Here is a 26667-nt window from a genome sequence, read left to right as displayed (position 1 = left end):
CCAAGTTATTGTCCGCCGTCGCGTTCGGAAACTTGTAGCGGTGAGAGTGGTGGCCATAAGGGTTTGGGTATTGGTTAATTTTTTTCGCATTGTTCACAAAAAATAAATACAACTTAGAAAAATTTTCCAAGTTAAAAAAAGAGAGTAAGAAACCAAACAGCTTTTTAATAACCGTTGCAGCTGTACAAAACTCAGGCCAAAATTTAGCTTTTGGAAAACTACAAAAATTAGAAAACTATCTCACAAATCGACTAATGTTTGTTTGAAGCCTTATACAAGATATTACAGAGGAGCAGCAATGACCTGTTACTGGTTTAAACCATATCGTTATTGAGCCAAAACAAACATATATAACGTTTATTTACGTAGGAATGCAAATAAACAATTCCTAATCAAGGAACTTTCTCGCAGCTTCAGTCACAGTCATCGTGCCTTGCTTTAACTCTGTAAACTCCTTTTGTTGAGTGTTCATCGCGCGCATGTTGAAATAATTACTGTTGAACTCCTCGATGAAGTCGTCCCACGTCATAGCGTGTGTGTCTCTTCTAGCTGCTAATGTCTCCCACCAGTATCGTGCATCCTTCTTCAGAACAAAAGACGCGCATATGACCTTCTCAATTTCCGAGATATTCATGAAGTTGAAGATCTTCTTCATCTCTGACATCCACTCATCAGCCACTAAAGGATCCGCCGATCCTTCAAAATCTGGAGCTCTCATCCTCTTGAACCTTTCGAAAAGATCATTAGTCACAACAACTTGGCCCATCTGAGGTACGCCTTGAGGAGGTGCTTGTTGATCATCTCCCACATTTCCATTCACTTGGGGGAGGTGGTTCTTCAACTCTTGTATCTCCGCTTCTTGAGCTTCGATACGTTGCAGCAATGCTGTAACGAGCAACGCAAGATCTGGTTGGGCCGCTGGCTGAGGTCCCGGGGCTGGACCATTGGGATTCTCTGCTGCTCCCTGTTGTGCGGGAAACGGAGCGGCATGATGAGCATCTTGTACTGGAACATCAGCGGTAACTCTGCCTCTTCCTCTACCTCGGCCTCGTGGCCTACCTCTATCTTGTCCACGAGCAGCTTGAATGTTTTCCATCTATGTAAAAAAAATACGACTAAGATAAATAAAGAAAATACTAACTTACTTGAGTAGGGGTAGCCGTGCGATCGAATAGCGAAGGGGGTCATAGGTTCGTTGCTCTGATACCAACTGTGACGACCCGACTTTTCGGACCGTCTTACTTCTACTTGTTTTCTAAACTTTAATAATTTCTTGATAATATATGGATGCATGATTTGATCCAAGAAATGGGCCAAGAAATTGTTCGTGGAGAATCAAAGGATCCGGGAGAGCGCAGTAGATTGTGGTCTACATTAGATACTTGCTGTGTCTTGGAAGAGAATCGAGTAAGTCATGCTTATGAATATCAAGATCCTTTAAAACTTAATTGCAGTCACACTTTATTATCATTTGTATAATAATCATAATGTGGTCATTTTTTTTTGGTATGAACTGTGATTAGGGGACACAAAAAATTGAAGGAATTTTCTTGAAGGATAAGCCACAATCTGACATAAGCCCTCTAGTCTTTAAAGAAATGCGCAATCTGTGGTTTCTCTATATTGATTGGTCTTCGTACAACGGCAAAATTTTATTCCCTGAATATCTTGATTTCCTTCCCGCTACACTGAGATATTTCCGATGGACGGGTTGCCCCTTGAAATGCTTGCCAGAGAGTTTTAATCCGAAGAATCTTCGTGAGGTGTGCATTGAAAGTGACAAACTTGAACGGGTTTGGAGCCTGGAATACAAGGTATTGTTTTCCGGTATTTTTTTTAACACAATGGTTCATATTTTCTAGCGTTCAAATTATTGCAATTTGACCCTTAAACTTTTTTTTTTATCTAGCGTTCACCTCCTTGAACTTCCATTCATATTTTCAATAAAAAGGGCACATTCCGAATGCTTGATAAATTTGTAATCCATTTTTTTAGAAATTATCTATTTATTCAACATAAAACGCTAAATAGCTGTTAAATAATTAACTTATTTTATTTTTTGTATAAAATAGTTTGTTATATCACTACAGTACGCTAGAGAAGTTTGATATCGGTTCGAATCACAATTTTTTAGAACTTCAAGGTCTGATATCACTAGCTCAAGGTATTAAGAAGCGTATTTGTTATTTTCAATCACTTATACTGTCTGACTCACATAAATCACGGTTCACTTTTTCATATAGGATTTGCAAAAGTTGGAAGTCTTGATTCTCAATGGTTGCAAAAATCTAAGTCAACTCCAGGGCCTCTCTCACACTTCAAACCTCAAGCACTTGAATCTTGCTAATTGCAGCAACCTGAGTCAACTCTCGGATCTCTCTTGCAACTCAAATCTCGAGGAGTTGAATCTCACTAATTGCAGCAGCCTGAGTCAACTTCCTGACCTCTCTTGCAACTCAAATCTCACGGTGTTGGATCTCACTAATTGCAGCAGCCTGAGTCAACTTCCTGACCTCTCTCGCAACTCAAATCTCTGGGAATTGAATCTCACTAATTGCAGCAGCCTGAGTCAACTTCCTGACCTCTCTCGCAACTCGAATCTCTGGGAATTGAATCTCACTAATTGCAGCAGCCTGAGTCAACTTCCTGACCTCTCTCGCAACTCAAATCTCTGGGAATTGAATCTCACTAATTGCAGCAGCCTGAGTCAACTTCCTGACCTCTCTCGCAACTCAAATCTCCCGAAGTTGAATCTCACTAATTGCAGCAACCTGAGTCAACTTCCTGACCTCTCTCGTAACTCAAATCTCTGGAAGTTGAATCTCACTAATTGCAGCAGCCGAAGTCAACTTCCTGACCTCTCTCGCAACTCAAATCTCAGGGTGATGAATCTCAATAATTGCAGCAGCCTGAGTCAACTTCCTGACCTCTCTTGCAACTCAAATCTCGAGGTGTTGAATCTCACTAATTGCAGCAGCCTGAGTCAACTTCCTGACCTCTCTTGCAACTCAAAACTCGAGCTCTTGAATCTCACTAATTGCAGCAGCCTGAGTCAACTTCCTGACCTCTCTTGCAACTCAAATCTCTGGGACATGAATCTCACTGATTGCAGCAGCCTGAGTCAACTTCCTGACCTCTCTTGCAACTCAAATCTCGAGGTGTTGGATCTCACTAATTGCGACAACCTGAGTCAACTACCGGATCTCTCTCGCAACACAAATCTCGAGGAGTTGAATCTCACTAATTGCAGCAGCCTGAGTCAACTTCCTGACCTCTCTTGCAACTCAAATCTCGGGGTGTTGAATCTCACTGATTGCAGCAGCCTGAGTCAACTTCCTGACCTCTCTTGCAACTCAAATCTCTGGGACTTGAATCTCACTAATTGCAGCAGCCTGAGTCAACTTCCTGACCTCTCTTGCAACTCAAATCTGGAGGTGTTGGATCTCACTAATTGCGACAACCTGAGTCAACTACCGGATCTCTCTCGCAACACAAATCTCGAGGAGTTGAATCTCACTAATTGCAGCAGCCTAAGTCAACTTCCTGACCTCTCTTGCAACTCAATTCTGCGGGACTTGAATCTCACTAATTGCAACAGCCTGAGTCAACTTCCTGACCTCTCTTGCAACTCAAAACTCGAGCTCTTGAATCTCACTAATTGCAGCAGCCTGAGTCAACTTCCTGACCTCTCTTGCAACTCAAATCTCTGGGACTTGAATCTCACTAATTGCAGCAACCTGAGTCAACTACCGGATCTCTCTCGCAACTCAAATCTCGAGCACTTGAATCTCACTAATTGCAGCAGCTTGAGTCAACTTCCTGACTTCAAATCTCAAGGCTTTTCTATTCATATTAAAGTCTACAATTTCTGGTAATCATATAAATGTCATGTCTTTCTGTTTGCTAGATCTGAAAAAATCTTAGCATATTATATACACCGCCAATTTCAATAAATTTGCTAACACTACGAGCTGCGAAGGTCTCAAAGAGACAATTATTTTGATACAAATGAAGATATAGTTCTAATTACGTGGTATTTTTTTTTATTAACGGCGGGAAAAAATACAATTTAAAAAAAAGTGGACTTTAATATAATTTTTCAACATGTGAATATTTTCATTTTTTATATGGTAATCATAGTATATCTTTAATTTTGTGAACAGACACGTTTCGGTCCTTTAAGGCTTAGAGTAACTTACTATTCTAGTCTCTAACTAAACATTCATTGTCAGTATGTCACCATATGAAGTAACAGATTAAGCCCTTTGATGCTTATGCGATTGTTGATCCTTTGCATGGAGGCAAACTTTTGTTCCCTTGAGCTCTTGATGCTGAGGTATGTGGTAGCCATATGTGGTAGAAAACTTTAATGAATTTGGAACAGAACATACGAGGTAGTATTTTTAGCCTTTTTTAGCTGAACGGATGGCTCGTGAACTTCACTTTGACTCTCAGTTTTTTTATTTTTCTTTTAGTGTTCAGCTCCTTCAATTCTCAAAAGTATCAACCAATATGTTATGGCTACCTATAAATTTTGGAAAACATGTTGTCAACCCCTTGATAAAATGGCTAGGAAAACATGGGATAAAGTCTTCTGAAGATAAGTGGCGGGATGGGATTTTGGAGATTCGAGGATATGAATGTGGTTCTTATGGCTGCTCAGACAGAAATATTTCCAGTTCTTGTTATGTGATTGGGAGTGGTAACAAGGTTGGGGTTTTCACTGATTTCAAAGACCGGCTCGTTCCTAGTCTTGATCTGAATGCAGGGGAAGGCTTCAAGGTGACCGATATTATGGTTTATGGAGATAGGGAATGGTAACGAGGCCTTATTTTCTTTAAAAAAAAAAAAATCGAGGCCCTATTTGGGGATGGGGATGTTTTAACGAGGCCTTATTTTCTTTTTAAAAAAAAAATCGACAACCCAATATTAACATACGTTCATATTTTCAACAAAAAATTTTGCATTCTTGGTTATTTTATAAAAGATATTATTGAAATGATTTTATTATAAAGATAGGTAAATTTCTGTTATAAACATAACTGATTTTATTTTAGTATATTTTTACTAATTATTAGTAACATCAATGTATCGAGTACTCATTAAATTTAGTTATTACTTCGGAACAACAATTATTATTATTTTTTTTTTTAATATGAATGTAAGTTAGTAAAGAGGATACCGATGCAAAAATCTATAGCTCAAGAGGCTTGTACGAATGGAAAAAAAGGGGTCAAAGTGTAACTATCTGACACTACCACGCGCCACCGTTGCCAAAATGCCTATCTTAAATTTCCGGACACTTATACTTCCAGGCTAATTACGTATATCACATTTTTATTTGATACAAGATTTGGATATTCATACGGAACCGTTTCTTCGCCGACACCGACGACGAGTACGGCGTCTGTGGGCGATGCCAAGTTATTGTCCGCCGTCGCGTTCGGAAACTTGTAGCGGTGAGAGTGGTGGCCATAAGGGTTTGGGTATTGGTTAATTTTTTTCGCATTGTTCACAAAAAATAAATACAACTTAGAAAAATTTTCCAAGTTAAAAAAAGAGAGTAAGAAACCAAACAGCTTTTTAATAACCGTTGCAGCTGTACAAAACTCAGGCCAAAATTTAGCTTTTGGAAAACTACAAAAATTAGAAAACTATCTCACAAATCGACTAATGTTTGTTTGAAGCCTTATACAAGATATTACAGAGGAGCAGCAATGACCTGTTACTGGTTTAAACCATATCGTTATTGAGCCAAAACAAACATATATAACGTTTATTTACGTAGGAATGCAAATAAACAATTCCTAATCAAGAAAAAAAAAATCGATACCTAATTTAGATCCAGCAAGTAGAAAATGGAAACTTGTCTGAGAAATAAAATAAAAAAAAAAATCTAATAACCGTAACAACTGTACAAAACTCGGGCCAAAATTTAGCAAACTAGGAAACCAAAAAATACAAAATAAATAGAAAACCCTCTCACCAAATGACTCATGTTTTGTTTGAAGCCTTGAACAAGATATCACAGTCTCTTGTTTACCTGACCTTATCTTTTTCTCCGTATTTCTTCTGCAAAAACTTTGAACCGAGCATTTGGGTTGAGATAGCATATTCAGTCCTTATGGAGCTCATTATTGTTTTGCTCGGCGGGGAGGTATTTTATACCCACCAAATCACCAACCCGGCCAATCACCTGAATCAAATATCAACCCAAAAAACATCTCAAGGCATAAAAATCCAGTATGACAGTGGTAACTCTAACTAGAACACTCAAAATGCCTATGTATATGAGAAATTACCTAATTTGCCACCAATTTCATAACATTTTCCCACTTTCCACCAAAACGCTAATTTTTCCCAAAATGTGTAATGTATAAACTTTTGTAACCGCTCGACTTGTGAATTTGAATAAATGGACGAGTTTTAATTCAAATTCTTGTTGCATATGAGACGTCCTTAAATTTTAAATATCTTGGAAAATGATAATATTTAAGGTCGATGAAATTTCGGAATGAAAATGTTCGAGTAATCCAATATTATTATTCGAAACATACTCGGAGATTTAAAAATCTCAAGAGTAAAAATGAATTCCGAAATCCCTTAAATATATTCAAGATAACGAGAAATAATAATAATTTTCTCGGTTATTTTTCAAGATTATTTTTAATTAATTAAGGACAGGATTGTGAGAGTTTATTTTTAAAAGGACTTATATGCAAAGTTTTGAGGGATGAGATTGAAAGAAAAAGAAGAGTTGGGGTCGTTTTGAGAGAATTGTGGCAGAATGTGACTGGGCCACTTGTGCACGCGTGGCACGATGAGACGCGGACACCTAGCCTCCCTCTCTTTCTCTCGCTGCCACCTCATCACTCTCATCTCTCTCTTTTTCTCACTCTCTCGGTCATGCTCTCTCTCTCCTCTATCTCCACTTCTTCTTCTTCTTTCTTCTTCTCCTTCGCTTCTCTCTCGACCAAACGAACCACCAGACGAAAAAAAAAAGACAAAACTCTCGGCCGCTCCTCTGCTCGTCACCGAGCCATCATCACCGCCACCACCTTCAACTCTTCATCTTCTTCTTTCTTCCTCTCCTTCGCGCGCCATCACCCAGCACCGAGCTCCACCGCGCGCTCCGGCCCGAGGAAGAACAGCGCCGCCGAGTCACGTAGTCGCTGCCATCACCTCTCACTCGCCTTCCTCTCTCTCTCTCTCCTTCGCGCGTCACGTGGTGCCGAGCCATCGCGCGCGCCTCGACTGAGTGACGCGACGCCGCCGTGAGCTCGCCGTGACCACCGCCCGAGAAGGAGACGCCGGGAACAAGCAACCGAGCGATGAGGACACCGAATTCGTGAAAATCTCGGTAAGAACAAGCTAAACCGAATTGATTTTTCTGAGAAATTAGGGTTTGAAATTCCGAATTGGGGATTTTCAAATCCGAGTTGATTTCGGTTAAATTGATTGGTTTTAATTGTTCATTAGACTCGATTAATGATGTTTGTGACTTGAATTTGAAGATTGGATTCGGATTTCTGGGTATTGTTTGATTTTGGCCGAAAATAAGATGAACTAGGGTTTGATTTTGGGGCTTTTTGATTCTGCGATTTGTTTGTTGTTAGTATCTGAGGCTGTGATGATGAACTTAAGACTCTGAATACTTGTTTGAGTGATGTCTTAACCGTGAGTTTGTTTGGTTTGGGATTTGTGTGGCCGTGTGTTGTCTTGGCCGTGTGACTTGGTTGAGCCGTATATTTGTTGTGGCCGTGAACTTGGTCTCGGGTATGTGTTTTAGTTCACAAATAATAATGATAAAGTCTGAGCCTCGATTTGAGTTTTGTGGTCGTTTCCGGTCAGTTGGATTTATGTTGAGTTCGCTTGTTTGGGTTATGGGTTCGGGTTTTGAGTTATGTGATATCGGAATTTGGTTTTAAGATGTTAACTCGTCGTTGGGTTCCAGGTTTGATTTACAGACATTGACGGACGGACGGGAACCAGACGAGTCGAGAGCGTTGAGATTAGCCTCTGAAGATCTCAAGTTGATAGAGTTATCGAAATAAAGCTCGATTAACTCGTGAGTTTTAAATCGCTTACATCGTTTAAATACTCTTATATATGTACTTTCAGTATTTAAATAAATAATTTAGAATTATTTATTTAATAATGTTTATGAATTTAATTTAATTATTCATTTGGAATTCTCGGTTATTTTTAATTTCGGATTATTTAATTTATTTAAGACTCGTGATTACTCGTTGAACATTATCTCGTATCACTCTCGATATGAGGATACGCGAGTCTTGAATAAACCTCCGAAAAAACCGGGGAATAATAAATTAAATTCTCGAATTCCGAACCGACTCTAATCCCGACAACGAACCCTATTATCTTTAAGTAAACTCGAATCCAATAACTAACAGATGTTCAACTCCGGATGCTAGTTCTCTCGACGTTCGACAAGTGCCAAGTGTCTCGAAGAACGTGTGAAGCAAGACATCTTCAGGAATCGTCAAGCTTTCTGTCGAACAATTCCGGGTAAGTGTGGAGACATAAGTCAACTACTTACCAAGGGTATAATCCTGCTTGTTTGTACATTTGCTTACTAGTAAACAAGAGTAGGTAAAAGCCTAAAAATGAATAAACTCGAAAGTTAAGGCTTCGGCCACTCTTGCTTGAAAACTTAGCTCGGGTTCGCCCGTTAGGTTCAAACGCTAACTTGAACCAGCCTTGTTTGCTTTGTGTGTGATTAGACTTCTCTTCTAACTCTAGGAAGTAGGTTAGAATCGAGAGGACGGAAGAGCGATAGACTCTCAAATTCAATCGAGAGTAGAGAGTTCGAAAGTCACATCTCGAGCTTTCAACTTAAAACACTAAACGAGCTTCAAAGGGAAACAATAATTTCTTTCGGGGTTTATCCCGTCACGCTCTTCCGTATATAAGTTTAACGTGTACGCTGCTAGCTGCAGTGTACCCAAACTTTAATCTCGTGTCGGTGGTACTCACAAGTCCCTGACTTGTGCTTGGCGGACCATGTCGGTCCGTGCGCCGAGTACTCGAAGCAATGGGTGAAGGTCGCGCATCGCGAGCTCATTGCTTGCTGGAAGACTCACCGGAAGCTGCCTTGAGCACACCGGGGCGTAGTGGGTGATGGTCGCGGTTCGCGAGCTCACTATGCCAGAGACCAGTGGCGCTGACGTCATGATGAAGGAAGTACCACTAGTGGATCCCAGACATGTGTTAAAACTTAGATCAGTTGACGACTGCTGCTCGAAGTTGAAAACTGGTCTCTAGTCGGACCGGAGGTTATAGCAGTGATGAGTGTATAACTTTGCGGGACGGCTAGTATTCTAGGATGCGCGCTCATTAGTCACTTTTAGGTGATAGCTGCATCCTGCATTCTTGTTTGCTTGTTCGCACGTCACATGCTTTGCATTAGCTGCTTTTCTTTCATATGCTAGACTCCCGCTTGCTGAGTCATTCGACTCATAGTTTTATGTCCCTTGGTAATGTAGATAAGGGCAAGGCGGCAATGTAGACGACCGAGAAGGAAACTGAGACGGAACGCGTATCTCTTGACCTACGGGCTATGGGTTCTGGCTCGGGAAGTAGACCTCTATATATATAATGTTTTGAATAGTATCGACTCTTCCTTAAATAATATCCCGTGTATATATGTAAAGTCGGGAGCTTCTATGTACATATATATGTATGTATAAGGGTCGATATACGACTTCTAGTTCTAAAAGAAAAACGAAAAATTTCCCGAGATTTCCGATAACCACTTTTGTTGTAAACGTTTCCGCACTTTTAATAATATCGTATTTCGTATATTATATGTTTTGTAAATTATGTATTTACTTTAAATGTTTTGTTTACATTATATTATTCATATATGATATGCTCCCGCTACGTGATGTTGGTTCCGCCGAGTCGCGGCTTGCGGGCGAGGTGACGACGCTCGCGGGTCGTGACAAAATGCCACCTCTATGTCAACAATGTTGACATCTAATAGTGAAGGGCAAACATAGATGTCAACATTGTTGACATAGATGGTGGCATTTTGGGAAAAATTAGCATTTTGGTAGAAAGTGTGAAAATGTTATGAAGTTGGTGGCAAATTATATATATATTTATATATAAAATAGTCAGTTTACCTCCAATGCTGTTAGTAGATCTTCTCTCGAATGAGACGCTGAAATGCATATACGTGCCCGTGCCAATAGCAACGGGGTCGCTGGAAACGCCACCGTTACAACAGCGACCTGTACCCGAATCGTTTAGTAATTAGAATACAAATAAAATAACAATATCATTTACTGAAAAGATTTAACGGGGAATCCCATATAGCTGGACGATGGACTCACATTCTGCTTGAGGCACTCTCGCGAGAAGGCGGGTATTTTGGCCGGGTTGTAAAGCATAATCGGCATAACCGGAGAATCGTTATCTCCTAGAACCTCGAAACCCATTTTCTGCAGTTCTGACCTGAAGAAGTTACTGTTTTCCCTTATGCTTCTGAGCTCCTGGCGAGATTAAAAAAAAAAAAAAAAAAAGTCACTTGGACACTTTTCGAACATATTGAAGATGCAGATGAGATTATAGGTCATTGCATATAAATAACTTCACAAACAAACATAACACTGAGTGATAGTAAGAAGAAGAGAGTCCAAACCTCTGTCTGTACCATCCTCTCCAAGAATGACTCTAATGGCGGATATTATTTGTTCCGCGGCCGGCGGTGATATCGAAGTAGCGTAAAGATGAGCAGGACAAGTGTACTTCAAGTATTGGATTAGCTCCTGCGTATAATCTAAATCAGTTTTTTTTTTCTTTTTTCTTTTTTTGCTTACGACGTGATTGAAAGAGTTATGATAAGAAGTCGGGACATTGAAAAACAAACCTTGGTCTGTGAGTTCTCGGCTGTCCATCCGCAATCTGCTCTCTCAAAACCTCCTCCAAATGAGACGGCGCTGTCAAAGACAAGGAACGATATGAGCAAATCTGAGCAAAACATTCAAAATATAGCTACTTATTATACAACTTACTGTTGTGTTGGAAGACGCGGATTGTAGCTCCAGACCCGCGTGCTCCGTTCACGATCGAGTTGTGATTCAACGAGTCACTTATAATCAAATAGCCCTGCAGAAAATCCATTGATGATGAAAAACGGATCATCATCGTCCATCGAATCGAAGCCGACAGACAAGTGCGACGACGAATCGCGTGCTTCCATTTCAAAGATCGAAGGTATTGCGATCGGATTGTTCGTGTCAGCGATCGGATTGTTCGCACGTCACATGCTTTGCATTAGCTGCTTTTCTTTCATAGGATATACGACTTCTAGTTCTAAAAGAAAAACGAAAAATTTCCCGAGATTTCCGATAACCACTTTTGTTGTAAACGTTTCCGCACTTTTAATAATATCGTATTTCGTATATTATATGTTTTGTAAATTATGTATTTACTTTAAATGTTTTGTTTACATTATATTATTCATATATGATATGCTCCCGCTACGTGATGTTGGTTCCGCCGAGTCGCGGCTTGCGGGCGAGGTGACGACGCTCGCGGATCGTGACAGATTTTGTGGTATCAGAGCCCAGGTTTAGCCGTTTCTGTAGACCTGAGATACATGTTCTGGTTATGGGAAAGTGTTGGAACTTGTGCTTACCGTTGGCCTGTCGTTTTGGCAGGTGGAATGGCTCAAGTGACGATACTATCCTACCCGGAGGCTCTTGCGTCTGTTCCTCCTACCGCTCCGACGTTCAGCGGGATGAGGGGTACACTTACGTGGGTGCGATGGATTGGTACTACCATCGAGTGGATGGATGCCCTTGCTATCCCTGAGATGTTCCGTACTAGTATTGCCACGACGCTCTTGCAGGGACCAGCCTGGACTCGCTGGACCCGGCATGTGGCGCTGGGTAGTTTGTATCGATCATGGGACATGTTCCAGGCCATTATGGGGGCCACTTTTTCAGCCCAGGGGCGAACGGATGAGTGGAACGAGTTCGCTCATGGTTTCTTTCAGCTCGACTTCGAGTCGATCGCTCAGTACGAGGATCGATTTGAGGAGGAGATCGTGACATCTTGCCCCTTTGCTTTGGAGGACCGCCGACAGCAGTTTATCTTTCACCAGGGGTTACGACCCGAGTACAGGTATCCGATGCTGTTGTGTTGCTGCCCGTCCATGGGAGTTCCCAGGTAGGATGTTGGATTCCTCCAGGCTACGAGCCTGCCCCGCACCCAGCGTATGCGCCAGTACCACCAGCCCAGCCACCTCAGGCGCCGACACCACCAGCATCGCCGCCGAACGCGCCACCGCCACCGCCACCACCCGCACAGCCACCTGCAGCTCCTCTTGTTATTGTGATCTCTGACGACGAGGAGAGCGAGGTGGATGACGATGAGGATGAGGATCCCGTTGAGGATTATCCTCTTATGTGAGGGTGTGTTTAGGCTTGTGTAGATAGTGGTGGTTAGTCTTTTGAGGGGTTAGTTCGGGAGGTTGTTGTACATGTTTTTTGGATTTAGTAGACTAAGCCTGGTGAGAGCTAGTCTACCTGTAGTTTTTTTTTGTCTAGCATGTGTACGTGTGAACTTGATGTGGAATCTTGGTTGTATCTTTTGATATGTATATATGGATGTAGATATGGTTGTATATATATAAAATCACGCTTTAGTTGCAGTTGATCATGTGTTGATTGTATGTCTCTCGCATTCCGGTATGGATACCTGAGTAACCTTGTTTGTTCTCGTGTGTAGAACTGAGGAAATATGTCCGGACAAGACCCGTCTCCTACCGGAAATGCTACGGCGGCAGACCTCGCAGAAATGCGACACGCCTTGGAGAGACAGGCTGCTAGCGCAGCACAACGAGATCAGATAGTTGCACAGCAGCTTGAAGCCCATAATCGCACGATCACTGAACTTTTGACAAGATTAAATGCGCCACCTCCACCAAACCCGGAGCCTCCTGCTCAAGATGAACGACGTGAACATCCACCGCAGGCACGCGTGGATCCCCTGGAAGAGCTGAACTTCCGGATCCCTGATGTCGTTCCCCCGGTAGGCGAACCGGTGTATGAAAGATTTCGGAAGCAGAACCCTATGCAGTTTGGCGGTAACGTTGACCCTGCTACAGCTGAGAACTGGATCAAGAGGATTCAGCAGATTTGCAACTATATGCAGCTGTCAGATCAGGAGAGGTTAGCGTGTGCCGTGCACCAGCTGGAAGACGAGGCGAGAGGTTGGTGGGAGGTCGTAGCGTCATATGAGGACATCCACACGATGACGTGGATTCACTTCCTCAACTTGTTTCACGGAAAGTATCTAAGCGAGGCAAACCTATCGAACAAGGTACGCGAGTTTATGAACTTGCGACAGGGCACCCTGTCTGTTTCCGAATATACGGCGAAGTTCGATACGTTGGCCAGGTTTGCTCCTTCCTTGGTTCCCACTGATCAAGCTCGCAAGATGAAATACATGCACGGTCTGAACGTGGAAATTGTGAGCCAAGTGGATAGTGGCGACACCGGACCCCGTACTTATGCCAACGCTGTGCAGAGAGCGTTACGCATTGCTGGTTGGCGTGAAAGTGAACGAATTCCTGAGTCAAAGCCGGTTGCAACACCGTCTTCTGAACCTGCTAGAACGGGGCAAGGTAATTCACAAGGAAGAACCCGATCTCTATCGCGATGGGAGAATCGGCAGCAGCAGAGGTCTGGTAATAGGTTTCAGCAAGGATCAAATAACCGATCTCAGGCGAGTTCTAACAATCGCTCGCAGTCCGTGAACCAGAAGAAGAATAAGGCAGACAATAGACGCCCAGGGCCGTCCAACAAGAAGCCCAGAAACTTCGGGAACCAGCCGTCGTCCCAGTGCTGGAGATGTGGCGAAGTGCATGATGGCGACTGCTTTGCTCGCACGTTGACATGTTTCCGATGTGGAAAAGTAGGTCATTTGTCGAAAGTCTGCCAGAGTTCAGAAAGAAAGGCTCCTGCACCAAAGGAACAACCAAAGGCTAATGCTCGAGTCTACTCTATCTACGAGGATGAGGTTCGTGCAGGGTCATCTACTGCCGTTACAGGTCAGATTTCTGTAGCCTCTTTCTCCGCATATGCATTGATAGACTCAGGAGCCACGAACTCATTCATTGCATCTAGAAGATCTGATCAGTTGAGTAGAAACAAAGAGACCTTCTCGTATCCGTTTGTTACGGTTACACCCTCAGGGGAGAGATATCAGTCGCTATACTGGTATAAAGATGTGCCTATTCAAGTTCGGGATCAGGTCCTTGAAGCAGACCTGATTGAACTAGAAATGGTTGACTATGATGTAATACTTGGAATGGATTGGTTAAGTAAGCATTATGCAGTCATTGATTGTAGAAAGAAGTCGGTTTTGTTTCAAGAACCGGGGCTTGAACCATTCCAGTTCCAAGGTTCCTCTCGGAAGTTGGAATTTCCCGTTATATCGGCACTTAAAGCGTTGAAGATGATGCAGCAAGGATGTGCCGGATATCTCGCGAGTGTTGTGGATACTGCGAAAGCGACCAAGCCACAACCGCAAGATATTCCTGTTGTGAGGAACTTTCTGGATGTTTTCCCAGAAGATCTTCCTGGTCTACCTCCTGACCGTGAAGTCGAGTTTAATGTGGAACTCCTTCCAGGAACAGCACCGATATCGAAGACCCCGTATCGGATGGCTCCGGCGGAATTGAAGGAACATAAGACACAACTCCAAGAGTTATTGGATAAGGGATTCATCAGACCGAGCCATTCGCCATGGGGAGCGCCAGTCTTGTTCGTCAAGAAGGCAGATGGTTCGTTACGGTTATGTATCGATTACCGTGGCCTGAATCAGGTGACAATAAAAAACAAGTATCCGTTGCCGCGCATTGATGATCTGTTCGACCAACTTGCTGGAGCAACTGTGTTTTCGAAGATTGATCTGCGATCAGGGTACCATCAGCTGAAGGTTCGGGACGAGGACATTCCAAAGACGGCTTTTAGGACTCGTTATGGTCATTACGAGTTCCTAGTTATGTCTTTTGGACTAACCAATGCACCTGCAGCGTTTATGAACTTGATGAATCGAGTATTTGAGGATTTCTTGGACAAGTTCATCATCGTGTTTATTGATGACATCCTGATTTACTCGAAAACCAAGGAAGAACACGCGCAACATCTAGAGATGGCTCTGACAAGACTACGGGAAAAGCAACTGTACGCCAAGTTCTCAAAGTGTGAATTTTGGCTAGAGCACGTTGTTTTCCTTGGTCACGTAGTCAGTAGCACAGGAATCATGGTAGATCCGACCAAAGTGGAAGCAGTGAAGCAGTGGAATCAACCGAAGACGGTAACCGAGATAAGAAGCTTCTTGGGTCTTGCAGGCTACTACAGGAAGTTCGTAGAAGGATTTTCTAAATTAGCCATGCCGTTAACCCAACTGACCCGTAAAGGACAGAAGTTTGTCTGGTCTGAGAAGTGTGAAGAAAGCTTCCAGGAGTTGAAGAATCGTCTGACCACGGCTCCAGTGCTCACTATTCCTCAGGGAGCCGACGGATTCGCGATCTACTGTGATGCCTCTAAGCAAGGATTAGGCGCGGTTCTAATGCAGCATGGTAAGGTTATTGCTTATGCCTCGCGACAGCTGAAGGATTATGAAACCCGGTACCCTACGCATGATCTGGAGCTCGCAGCAGTTGTTTTTGCGCTTAAAATATGGCGACACTACTTGTATGGAGTTCATTGCGACATTTATACGGACCATAAGACGCTGAAGTATCTCTTCACCCAGAAAGAGCTAAACATGCGACAAGGACGCTGGTTGGAACTTCTGAATGACTACGACTTCGAGCTGCACTATCAACCTGGTAAAGCTAATAAGGTCGCTGATGCGCTCAGTCGTAAGTCGGTAGTTTCACTAGCAAGTCTAGTTGAGACGTCCCTCAAGCTGAAGAAGGATGTTCAGCAACTGGAGCTTCAGCTAATCACGGGAAGGATAGCTGCGCTCAGTGTGCGACCAATGTTGCTGGAACAGATTAAAGACGGTCAGTACGCAGATGAGTATCTTCTCAGCAAGATGTTTGATGCTCAGAATGACGCAGAAGGTAAGTTTACACTGGACGAGAAAGATGTTCTAAGGTGTAACGGGAGAGTCTGTGTACCGTTCGACGAAGGAATCAAGAGACAATTGATGGAGGAAGCTCACGGAACGCCGTATTCCGTGCATCCTGGTGTGACTAAGATGTACCAGGACCTGAAAAAGGTCTATTGGTGGCCAGGAATGAAGAAAGATGTAGCTGCATTTGTTCAAAGGTGCTTAACTTGTCAACAAATCAAGGCAGAACACCAGAAACCAGCAGGAATGCTTCAACCCCTTGAGGTTCCGCAATGGAAATGGGAGCAGATAACGATGGATTTCGTGTCAGGTTTGCCAAAAACCACTGCTGGTCATGACTCTGTCTGGGTTATTGTTGATAGATTAACCAAATCAGCTCACTTTCTACCTATCAAAACCACTCACACGGTAGATAAGCTTGCTGAATTGTATATCAAAGAGATTGTACGTCTCCATGGAATCCCTAATTCAATCGTATCCGACCGAGATACCCGATTCACTTCCAAATTTTGGAAGAGTCTGCAGGAGAATTTGGGAACACGATTGAAGTTCAGTACTGCTTTTCATCCCCAAACAGATGGTCAGAGTGAACGCACGATACAATTGTTGGAGGATATGCTTCGGGCATGTGTCTTAGACTTCCCAGGCTCGTGGAGTCGTTATCTCCCTTTGGTCGAATTCTCCTACAACAACAGCTACCAAGCGACAATCGGAATGACGCCTTATGAAGCCCTCTATGGACGGAAGTGTCGCTCTCCAATTCATTGGGATGAAGCTGGCGAGAGCAAGCTGTTCGGACCTGAATTGGTGGAGCAGACTACAGAGGCAATTAAGACGATTCGAGCCCGAATGAAAACATCTCAGAGTCGCCAAAAGAGCTATGCAGACAAACGAAGACGACCGTTAGAATTCGAAGCAGGAGAGAAAGTCTTTTTAAAGGTTTCCCCGATGCGTGGTGTCATGAGATTCGGGAAGAAATGGAAGCTCAGCCCGAGGTATATTGGACCTTTCGAGATTCTGGAGCGAGTGGGCAAGGCAGCGTATCGCCTAGCTCTACCACCGTCGATGTCCAACCTCCATGATGTATTTCACGTATCGATGCTACGGAAATACATGTCTGATCCTTCACATGTACTGCAAGATCAAGAGATTGAAATTTCTCCTGACATCAGGTATGAAGAATCAGCCGTCGCAATCCTTGATCGCAAGGAGAAAGTCTTAAGGAATAAGACCATACCTTTGGTCAAAGTACTTTGGAAGAGTCACTCTACAGAAGAAGCTACTTGGGAGCTTGAGAGCGAAATGCAAAAGAAGTACCCTTCCTTGTTCTAAGTTTCGAGGACGAAACTCTTTTAAGGGGGTAGGGATTGTAATTTATACTCTTTTGTAACCGCTCGACTTGTGAATTTGAATAAATGGACGAGTTTTAATTCAAATTCTTGTTGCATATGAGACGTCCTTAAATTTTAAATATCTTGGAAAATGATAATATTTAAGGTCGATGAAATTTCGGAATGAAAATGTTCGAGTAATCCAATATTATTATTCGAAACATACTCGGAGATTTAAAAATCTCAAGAGTAAAAATGAATTCCGAAATCCCTTAAATATATTCAAGATAACGAGAAATAATAATAATTTTCTCGGTTATTTTTCAAGATTATTTTTAATTAATTAAGGACAGGATTGTGAGAGTTTATTTTTAAAAGGACTTATATGCAAAGTTTTGAGGGATGAGATTGAAAGAAAAAGAAGAGTTGGGGTCGTTTTGAAAGAATTGTGGCAGAATGTGACTGGGCCACTTGTGCACGCGTGGCACGATGAGACGCGGACACCTAGCCTCCCTCTCTTTCTCTCGCTGCCACCTCATCACTCTCATCTCTCTCTTTTTCTCACTCTCTCGGTCACGCTCTCTCTCTCCTCTATCTCCACTTCTTCTTCTTCTTTCTTCTTCTCCTACGCTTCTCTCTCGACCAAACGAACCACCAGACGAAAAAAAAAAGACAAAACTCTCGGCCGCTCCTCTGCTCGTCACCGAGCCATCATCACCGCCACCACCTTCAACTCTTCATCTTCTTCTTTCTTCCTCTCCTTCGCGCGCCATCACCCAGCACCGAGCTCCACCGCGCGCTCCGGCCCGAGGAAGAACAGCGCCGCCGAGTCACGTCGTCGCTGCCATCACCTCTCACTCGCCTTCCTCTCTCTCTCTCTCTCCTTCGCGCGTCACGTGGTGCCGAGCCATCGCGCGCGCCTCGACTGAGTGACGCGACGCCGCCGCGAGCTCGCCGTGACCACCGCCCGAGAAGGAGACGCCGGGAACAAGCAACCGAGCGATGAGGACACCGAATTCGTGAAAATCTCGGTAAGAACAAGCTAAACCGAATTGATTTTTCTGAGAAATTAGGGTTTGAAATTCCGAATTGGGGATTTTCAAATCCGAGTTGATTTCGGTTAAATTGATTGGTTTTAATTGTTCATTAGACTCGATTAATGATGTTTGTGACTTGAATTTGAAGATTGGATTCGGATTTCTGGGTATTGTTTGATTTTGGCCGAAAATAAGATGAACTAGGGTTTGATTTTGGGGCTTTTTGATTCTGCGATTTGTTTGTTGTTAGTATCTGAGGCTGTGATGATGAACTTAAGACTCTGAATACTTGTTTGAGTGATGTCTTAACCGTGAGTTTGTTTGGTTTGGGATTTGTGTGGCCGTGTGTTGTCTTGGCCGTGTGACTTGGTTGAGCCGTATGTTTGTTGTGGCCGTGAACTTGGTCTCGGGTATGCGTTTTAGTTCACAAATAATAATGATAAAGTCTGAGCCTCGATTTGAGTTTTGTGGTCGTTTCCGGTCAGTTGGATTTATGTTGAGTTCGCTTGTTTGGGTTATGGGTTCGGGTTTTGAGTTATGTGATATCGGAATTTGGTTTTAAGATGTTAACTCGTCGTTGGGTTCCAGGTTTGATTTACAGACATTGACGGACGGACGGGAACCAGACGAGTCGAGAGCGTTGAGATTAGCCTCTGAAGATCTCAAGTTGATAGAGTTATCGAAATAAAGCTCGATTAACTCGTGAGTTTTAAATCGCTTACAGCGTTTAAATACTCTTATATATGTACTTTCAGTATTTAAATAAATAATTTAGAATTATTTATTTAATAATGTTTATGAATTTAATTTAATTATTCATTTGGAATTCTCGGTTATTTTTAATTTCGGATTATTTAATTTATTTAAGACTCGTGATTACTCGTTGAACATTATCTCGTATCACTCTCAATATGAGGATACGCGAGTCTTGAATAAACCTCCGAAAAACCGGGGAATAATAAATTAAATTCTCGAATTCCGAACCGACTCTAATCCCGACAACGAACCCTATTATCTTTAAGTAAACTCGAATCCAATAACTAACAGATGTTCAACTCCGGATGCTAGTTCTCTCGACGTTCGACAAGTGCCAAGTGTCTCGAAGAACGTGTGAAGCAAGACATCTTCAGGAATCGTAAAGCTTTCTGTCGAACAATTCCGGGTAAGTGTGGAGACATAAGTCAACTACTTACCAAGGGTATAATCCTGCTTGTTTGTACATTTGCTTACTAGTAAACAAGAGTAGGTAAAAGCCTAAAAATGAATAAACTCGAAAGTTAAGGCTTCGGCCACTCTTGCTTGAAAACTTAGCTCGGGTTCGCCCGTTAGGTTCAAACGCTAACTTGAACCAGCCTTGTTTGCTTTGTGTGTGATTAGACTTCTCTTCTAACTCTAGGAAGTAGGTTAGAATCGAGAGGACGGAAGAGCGATAGACTCTCAAATTCAATCGAGAGTAGAGAGTTCGAAAGTCACATCTCGAGCTTTCAACTTAAAACACTAAACGAGCTTCAAAGGGAAACAATAATTTCTTTCGGGGTTCATCTCGTCACGCTCTTCCGTATATAAGTTTAACGTGTACGCTGCTAGCTGCAGTGTACCCAAACTTTAATCTCGTGTCGGTGGTACTCACAAGTCCCTGACTTGTGCTTGGCGGACCATGTCGGTCCGTGCGCCGAGTACTCGAAGCAATGGGTGAAGGTCGCGCATCGCGAGCTCATTGCTTGCTGGAAGACTCACCGGAAGCTGCCTTGAGCACACCGGGGCGTAGTGGGTGATGGTCGCGGTTCGCGAGCTCACTATGCCAGAGACCAGTGGCGCTGACGTCATGATGAAGGAAGTACCACTAGTGGATCCCAGACATGTGTTAAAACTTAGATCAGTTGACGACTGCTGCTCGAAGTTGAAAACTGGTCTCTAGTCGGACCGGAGGTTATAGCAGTGATGAGTGTATAACTTTGCGGGACGGCTAGTATTCTAGGATGCGCGCTCATTAGTCACTTTTAGGTGATAGCTGCATCCTGCATTCTTGTTTGCTTGTTCGCACGTCACATGCTTTGCATTAGCTGCTTTTCTTTCATATGCTAGACTCCCGCTTGCTGAGTCATTCGACTCATAGTTTTATGTCCCTTGGTAATGTAGATAAGGGCAAGGCGGCAATGTAGACGACCGAGAAGGAAACTGAGACGGAACGCGTATCTCTTGACCTACGGGCTATGGGTTCTGGCTCGGGAAGTAGACCTCTATATATATAATGTTTTGAATAGTATCGACTCTTCCTTAAATAATATCCCGTGTATATATGTAAAGTCGGGAGCTTCTATGTACATATATATGTATGTATAAGGGTCGATATACGACTTCTAGTTCTAAAAGAAAAACGAAAAATTTCCCGAGATTTCCGATAACCACTTTTGTTGTAAACGTTTCCGCACTTTTAATAATATCGTATTTCGTATATTATATGTTTTGTAAATTATGTATTTACTTTAAATGTTTTGTTTACATTATATTATTCATATATGATATGCTCCCGCTACGTGATGTTGGTTCCGCCGAGTCGCGGCTTGCGGGCGAGGTGACGACGCTCGCGGGTCGTGACAAAATGCCACCTCTATGTCAACAATGTTGACATCTAATAGTGAAGGGCAAACATAGATGTCAACATTGTTGACATAGATGGTGGCATTTTGGGAAAAATTAGCATTTTGGTAGAAAGTGTGAAAATGTTATGAAGTTGGTGGCAAATTATATATATATTTATATATAAAATAGTCAGTTTACCTCCAATGCTGTTAGTAGATCTTCTCTCGAATGAGACGCTGAAATGCATATACGTGCCCGTGCCAATAGCAACGGGGTCGCTGGAAACGCCACCGTTACAACAGCGACCTGTACCCGAATCGTTTAGTAATTAGAATAAAAATAAAATAACAATATCATTTACTGAAAAGATTTAACGGGGAATCCCATATAGCTGGACGATGGACTCACATTCTGCTTGAGGCACTCTCGCGAGAAGGCGGGTATTTTGGCCGGGTTGTAAAGCATAATCGGCATAACCAGAGAATCGTTATCTCCTAGAACCTCGAAACCCATTTTCTGCAGTTCTGACCTGAAGAAGTTACTGTTTTCCCTTATGCTTCTGAGCTCCTGGCGAGATTAAAAAAAAAAAAAAAAAAAAGTCACTTGGACACTTTTCGAACATATTGAAGATGCAGATGAGATTATAGGTCATTGCATATAAATAACTTCACAAACAAACATAACACTGAGTGATAGTAAGAAGAAGAGAGTCCAAACCTCTGTCTGTACCATCCTCTCCAAGAATGACTCTAATGGCGGATATTATTTGTTCCGCGGCCGGCGGTGATATCGAAGTAGCGTAAAGATGAGCAGGACAAGTGTACTTCAAGTATTGGATTAGCTCCTGCGTATAATCTAAATCAGTTTTTTTTTTTTCTTTTTTCTTTTTTTGCTTACGACGTGATTGAAAGAGTTATGATAAGAAGTCGGGACATTGAAAAACAAACCTTGGTCTGTGAGTTCTCGGCTGTCCATCCGCAATCTGCTCTCTCAAAACCTCCTCCAAATGAGACGGCGCTGTCAAAGACAAGGAACGATATGAGCAAATCTGAGCAAAACATTCAAAATATAGCTACTTATTATACAACTTACTGTTGTGTTGGAAGACGCGGATTGTAGCTCCAGACCCGCGTGCTCCGTTCACGATCGAGTTGTGATTCAACGAGTCACTTATAATCAAATAGCCCTGCAGAAAATCCATTGATGATGAAAAACGGATCATCATCGTCCATCGAATCGAAGCCGACAGACAAGTGCGACGACGAATCGCGTGCTTCCATTTCAAAGATCGAAGGTATTGCGATCGGATTGTTCGTGTCAGCGATCGAAGATTATAACGATCTTGATTATATTTTTTTTATATATAATATATACAAACAAACAAACAGACGAACTCGTTGTTTTCACCGACTACTTGACTCATCTGAACTCTCAGAGAAGGCGGATCCTAAACGAGTTTCTTGACTTGAGAGGTCAGTTTTAGCAGATTTTCAAACAATGATTATATAATAAGTTACAAGAGGAACTATAGGAACATTTTACTCCGTATTTATTACAGGCAATATTCGCGTGTTCTGTCGCATCAGACCGATCGCCGAGAGCGAGAGCTTTAATGGGTCACAGCCCGTGGCAGCTTTGGACTCGAGCAACGTTCTCTTGAAACTATCCGACAACAAAAGCAAAACCTATACATTCGACAAGGTTTTCAGTCCCGGCTCATCGCAGGGTAAAAAAAAAAAAATCGGGAATTATAAAAATTCCAAGACTGTTTCCGGTTTTGTCTCTGATCGAGACTCTTGACACGAAAATTGTTCCTTCTTTCAGACGAAGTATTTGCGGAGGTTGAGCCGGTGATCAAATCGGCCTTGGACGGTTACCACGCTTGCATATTTGCGTACGGGCAGACCGGCACGGGAAAAAGCTTCACCATGGTAAATTAAACTTTACTTTCTCCACAAGTTACCGACCGTCAATTCGGGCCACCCTTTTTCTTAGATCATTTTACGGGGTTTTTTTTTCTAGGAAGGTACGCCAAACACCCCTGGAGTAGTGTCTCGTGCGATGGAGGCGATCTTTAAGCAGGCATCGAATAGCAATCACGTGTTTCTTTTCGATTTTAGTATGCTCGAGATTTACATCGGAAACCTCAAAGACTTGCTCGTTCCTCACCCGACTAAGCCAATGGATCCCATTCCACCATGGTGCGTGTAGCTAGGATTTGCATTAAAGGGGCAAATTTGAAAAAAAAAATGCTAAATTTTTTGGGTCTTTTAGCTATATAGCCATTTGACTTATAGAGTTTTGTATAATAACCAACTTTTTGTAAATTTTATGTAAATAACCACCTCAACTTATTTACGGCACTCAAAAAGACAAAAAAAAACCCAAAATAGACGGGACATAATTTTTGGTATTTTTGTCTTTATGAGTGACATAAATAAGTTGAGGTGGCTATTTACAAAAGATTTACAAAAAATTGGCTATCTAGCAATTCTCAGACTTTCGGTGACTTATTTGGCTAATTTTAGTGAGTGTGTGTTAAGGAAAAAAATTATTCAGCCGGGCACACTTGAAAAAATCCTATACTTTGTCTAAATTTAAAAAAAAAACAAAAAAAGGTAAAAAATTTAATTTTCAAAATATGCATACATATATATACATAAATAATTAGTTCAAATAATTATTTTCTTAATTTTTTTTTTCTTCGAGTAGCCTCTCGATTCAAACAGATCCAAAGGGAGGAATCGAAATCGACAATCTTGTGGCTATACGAGTGACTGACTTCAATCAAGCTCTTAGGCTCTACGGATTAGGATGTCGATACAGATCAACGGCTTCGACGAACTCCAACACAACTTCGAGCAGATCGCATTGGTAAAAAAAAAGAGTCTTTCGCAGCGCGGGGAAAAAAAATGGACGAGATTTTTTTTTTCATGACGTAATGAGTATCTTATTATTACACAGCTTAATCCGGCTATCGATCACGTGTTTAAACGCCCCCGAAAGGCGTCGAGAGACAAACAAGATATGGTTCATCGACCTCGGAGGAAGCGAACGAGTTCTCAAGACAAAGGCGTCGGGAAAGAGACTCGATGAAGGCAAGGCAATCAACTTATCGCTCTCTGCTCTCGGGGATGTCATTCATGCTCTTCACAAGAAAAATTGTCATGTGCCTTTAAGGTAACTACTGAGTCACATAATTATTGATCAAAAAAATACTAAAACATAAGAAAATGATCCTTTAATGTCACTAATAGATTTGTAAAGTAGCTTAAGTTTGTCTAAAATTAGCGAAATCGCCAAAAAATTTATTGACAAGTGTCGAAGAAAATTTGGAGAGAGCCGAACTTTGACTCTATCATTTGCTATTTTGCTAATCAATTAGTTTCAAGCGGCTATTTTGTATAATTTCTTCGTAAAAACAAAACCTTATGAATAGCAACAAAAGAGCTCGCCGCTTAACTTGGAGTTCAAGATTCTAGAAAAGGAATTGTGGAAATAATATATTCCAGAGTTGAAGGCTTCAGTAACACTAAAGTTTTGTTCTTTTATCTCCTAGTTAGATAATTCTTGGCTTGTCATGCAGAGAAAATATTTAACCCTAGAATCTCATTTACCTCTGGGCAGGAACAGCAAGTTGACGCAAGTTCTTAAAGATTCCCTCGGTACAATGCTTTTCACTGCTCAGAGACATTCTGTGTTTGCACTTCCAAAGCTTGAAACCCTTCTTTGCTTGACCATATTGCTCGCTTGTCAACTTCAGGAGAGGATTCGAAAACTCTGATGCTTGTGCACATTAGTCCCAAAGAGCACGATATATGTGAGACTGTTTGCTCTTTGGGTTTCGCAACTAGGGTCCGAAGCATTAACCTGGGAAATACCGAGACAAATGTAAGTGAACTCAACAAGCCTTTTTTTTGCTTCTTCTTTTACCAAGAAAGGAATTGAAAAAATTACGCTAACGATTTCATCGATACTCCTCAGGAGGAAAGAGAGCGGCGAGAAGTCTCGATAGCAAATCTGCAGGGAAAAATGAAGATGATCGAAGATGAACAACAAGAAGTCAGAAAAAGCATCGTGAAGCTGAACGGGGAATTAGAAAAACTGACCGGGAAAGGTCAATCGCCTATAGAGGAGCCGAAACTAAACGACATGGACACAAAGAAAAGCGATTCTATAGAGCCCAGAGAAGTTCCGATTTCAGAGACGCCGAGATTCATGAAAGCGACGGTTTGTAGTACTCGGCGAAAATTGGCTTTAGATTACCAAACTTTCGAAGAGACAATGAAAAGAAGAATAAGAAGGCCATCGTCTCATCGCGCTGAGTCTGTGAGTTTCCCTGTAAAGCGCCGATCGGAATATAACTCAGAATGTAGTGTCTCCCGAAACAGCTGTTTGGTGGTTTTGAACCCGAATAGTAACGCGGACGACCAAACAGAATACAGTCACGATGTAACCGAAGTTACCGAATGCGAAACTTCATCGAAGAGGGGCTCGGTTCAGCATAAGGGTTTCCTCGGAAAGAAAAATAGTAACGTTCGATCCACGAATATAACAAAGGTCGACAATTGGCTAAGGCTACACAAGAACGAGCCTACAGTCGGTACTAGTACTATATCTCGCAAAAGCAAAAGGGTTCTAGCGATTCCTGTACTGGAAAATAAACAGACGAGAAAGGGAGAGAGAGAAGAATCGGAGAAATTCGATGTACCTGAAACAATGGCACGAACAGAGAGTTTTGTAGGCGAGGCGTCGGTGAAGGACGAGAAACGTGACGGCTCTTTCTCTCCGACCGAAATACGTTGCAGTGATTTTGAATCCGACGAAAGATTTAGTTTTGACTCGAACCGAGACGAGGATGAAGAGAATAACACAGTGGCTGTGACGTCGAAAGCAATAGAGAATAACACACAGCGTTCTTCAGATTGTACCTCTGTAGATGGCGATGAACGGTTGTGTGTATTTTCATGTTCAGATGGTCTCGATCGATACAATGAGAAATCAGTTGACGGTGTGTTTGAGACGAGAGGGGATTCGATCGAATCATCATCAGTAGCTACTGAGATAAGAAGCCACATCAGTTCAAACAAAGGCACAGACACAATCAAGTCGATGCCTGGTATTCACAACAGAAGAGCTCAGAGAGCCTTGTTTATGGATAACGGAAATCAAAAGGATATAATCAGACCCCAAATGGGATCACCAGAAAAAATAAAAAAATCAGGTAAACAAAGTTTTATCATCTTCAGCATTTTTCATATCTATCTTTAGCATAACATTTTTCTCTCTTGTTCCAGCAGGAATTTATCATCTTTTGACGGAGAGACTGAGGATCGTGTGGGTCACCGCTCTATTAGCATTAGGATTTCGACACTTGGGATTCGAGCACGAGTTCTTTCATGGTTTGACCCTTTGAAACGGTTTCATGGTTTCACTTTATTACTATGTCAATAAATTCATAAGAGGCACGCATGCTCATTCAGGTTCAGAATTTTGTACAGGAATGTTATATTTAAGGAAATACAGAAATTCTTTTTAATCAAAACATGAATTTGATGATGCAGACATTACTAATTACAGTATCAAAATGAAATCAA

General features: G+C 42.1%; 4 protein-coding genes across 6 annotated transcripts; 2 read left to right on the top strand and 2 right to left on the bottom strand.

Moving 5' to 3' along the window:
- The first annotated feature begins 1260 nt into the window (after nt 1-1260).
- On the top strand, nt 1261-9895 carry LOC149394458 (uncharacterized). Of its 3 annotated transcripts, none has more exons than XM_089617195.1 (5): nt 1261-1407; nt 1524-1814; nt 2244-3871; nt 4233-4336; nt 4574-5121. In XM_089617195.1, the coding sequence occupies exons 1-4, from the start codon at nt 1288-1290 to the stop codon at nt 4258-4260; spliced, it is 2067 nt and encodes a 688-aa protein (XP_089473321.1). In that variant the 5' UTR covers nt 1261-1287; the 3' UTR covers nt 4261-4336; nt 4574-5121. The 3 variants fall into 3 exon arrangements, with proteins under 3 accessions (XP_089473321.1, XP_089473320.1, XP_089473322.1); XM_089617194.1 differs by having other exon boundaries at nt 4476-5121; XM_089617196.1 differs by lacking the exons at nt 4233-4336; nt 4574-5121 and adding an exon at nt 9507-9895 and having other exon boundaries at nt 2244-3837.
- Nucleotides 5558-11134, bottom strand: LOC149394457 (long chain base biosynthesis protein 2a-like). Its single transcript, XM_089617206.1, has 6 exons — nt 11040-11134; nt 10895-10964; nt 10667-10793; nt 10359-10517; nt 10149-10256; nt 5558-6196 (listed from the first exon to the last, which is right to left on the bottom strand). Exons 3-6 carry the CDS (start codon nt 10679-10681, stop codon nt 6116-6118), a joined length of 363 nt encoding a protein of 120 aa, XP_089473332.1. The 5' UTR covers nt 10682-10793; nt 10895-10964; nt 11040-11134; the 3' UTR covers nt 5558-6115.
- Nucleotides 11135-21259: 10125 nt separating this feature from the next.
- LOC149394456 (long chain base biosynthesis protein 2d-like) lies at nt 21260-22257 on the bottom strand. The gene is made up of 5 exons (XM_089618340.1): nt 22163-22257; nt 22018-22087; nt 21788-21914; nt 21479-21637; nt 21260-21376 (listed from the first exon to the last, which is right to left on the bottom strand). Exons 3-5 carry the CDS (start codon nt 21800-21802, stop codon nt 21260-21262), a joined length of 291 nt encoding a protein of 96 aa, XP_089474466.1. The 5' UTR covers nt 21803-21914; nt 22018-22087; nt 22163-22257.
- Nucleotides 22258-22276: 19 nt separating this feature from the next.
- Nucleotides 22277-26651, top strand: LOC149394455 (kinesin-like protein KIN-14T). The gene is made up of 11 exons (XM_089618339.1): nt 22277-22364; nt 22459-22542; nt 22629-22796; nt 22895-23001; nt 23093-23271; nt 23783-23944; nt 24035-24250; nt 24698-24735; nt 24834-24961; nt 25055-26294; nt 26371-26651. The coding sequence occupies exons 1-11, from the start codon at nt 22277-22279 to the stop codon at nt 26484-26486; spliced, it is 2526 nt and encodes an 841-aa protein (XP_089474465.1). The 3' UTR covers nt 26487-26651.
- Nucleotides 26652-26667: the final 16 nt, after the last annotated feature.

The sequence above is a fragment of the Urtica dioica genome, chromosome 6 (assembly GCF_054948205.1).
Source record: "Urtica dioica subsp. dioica isolate 48M chromosome 6, U.dioica_male_clone48M_v1_H2, whole genome shotgun sequence".
In the NCBI taxonomy this organism is placed as follows: Eukaryota; Viridiplantae; Streptophyta; class Magnoliopsida; order Rosales; family Urticaceae; genus Urtica; species Urtica dioica.
Note: the sequence above shows the minus strand (reverse complement) of the source record. Positions and strands in the feature narration are given on the sequence as shown.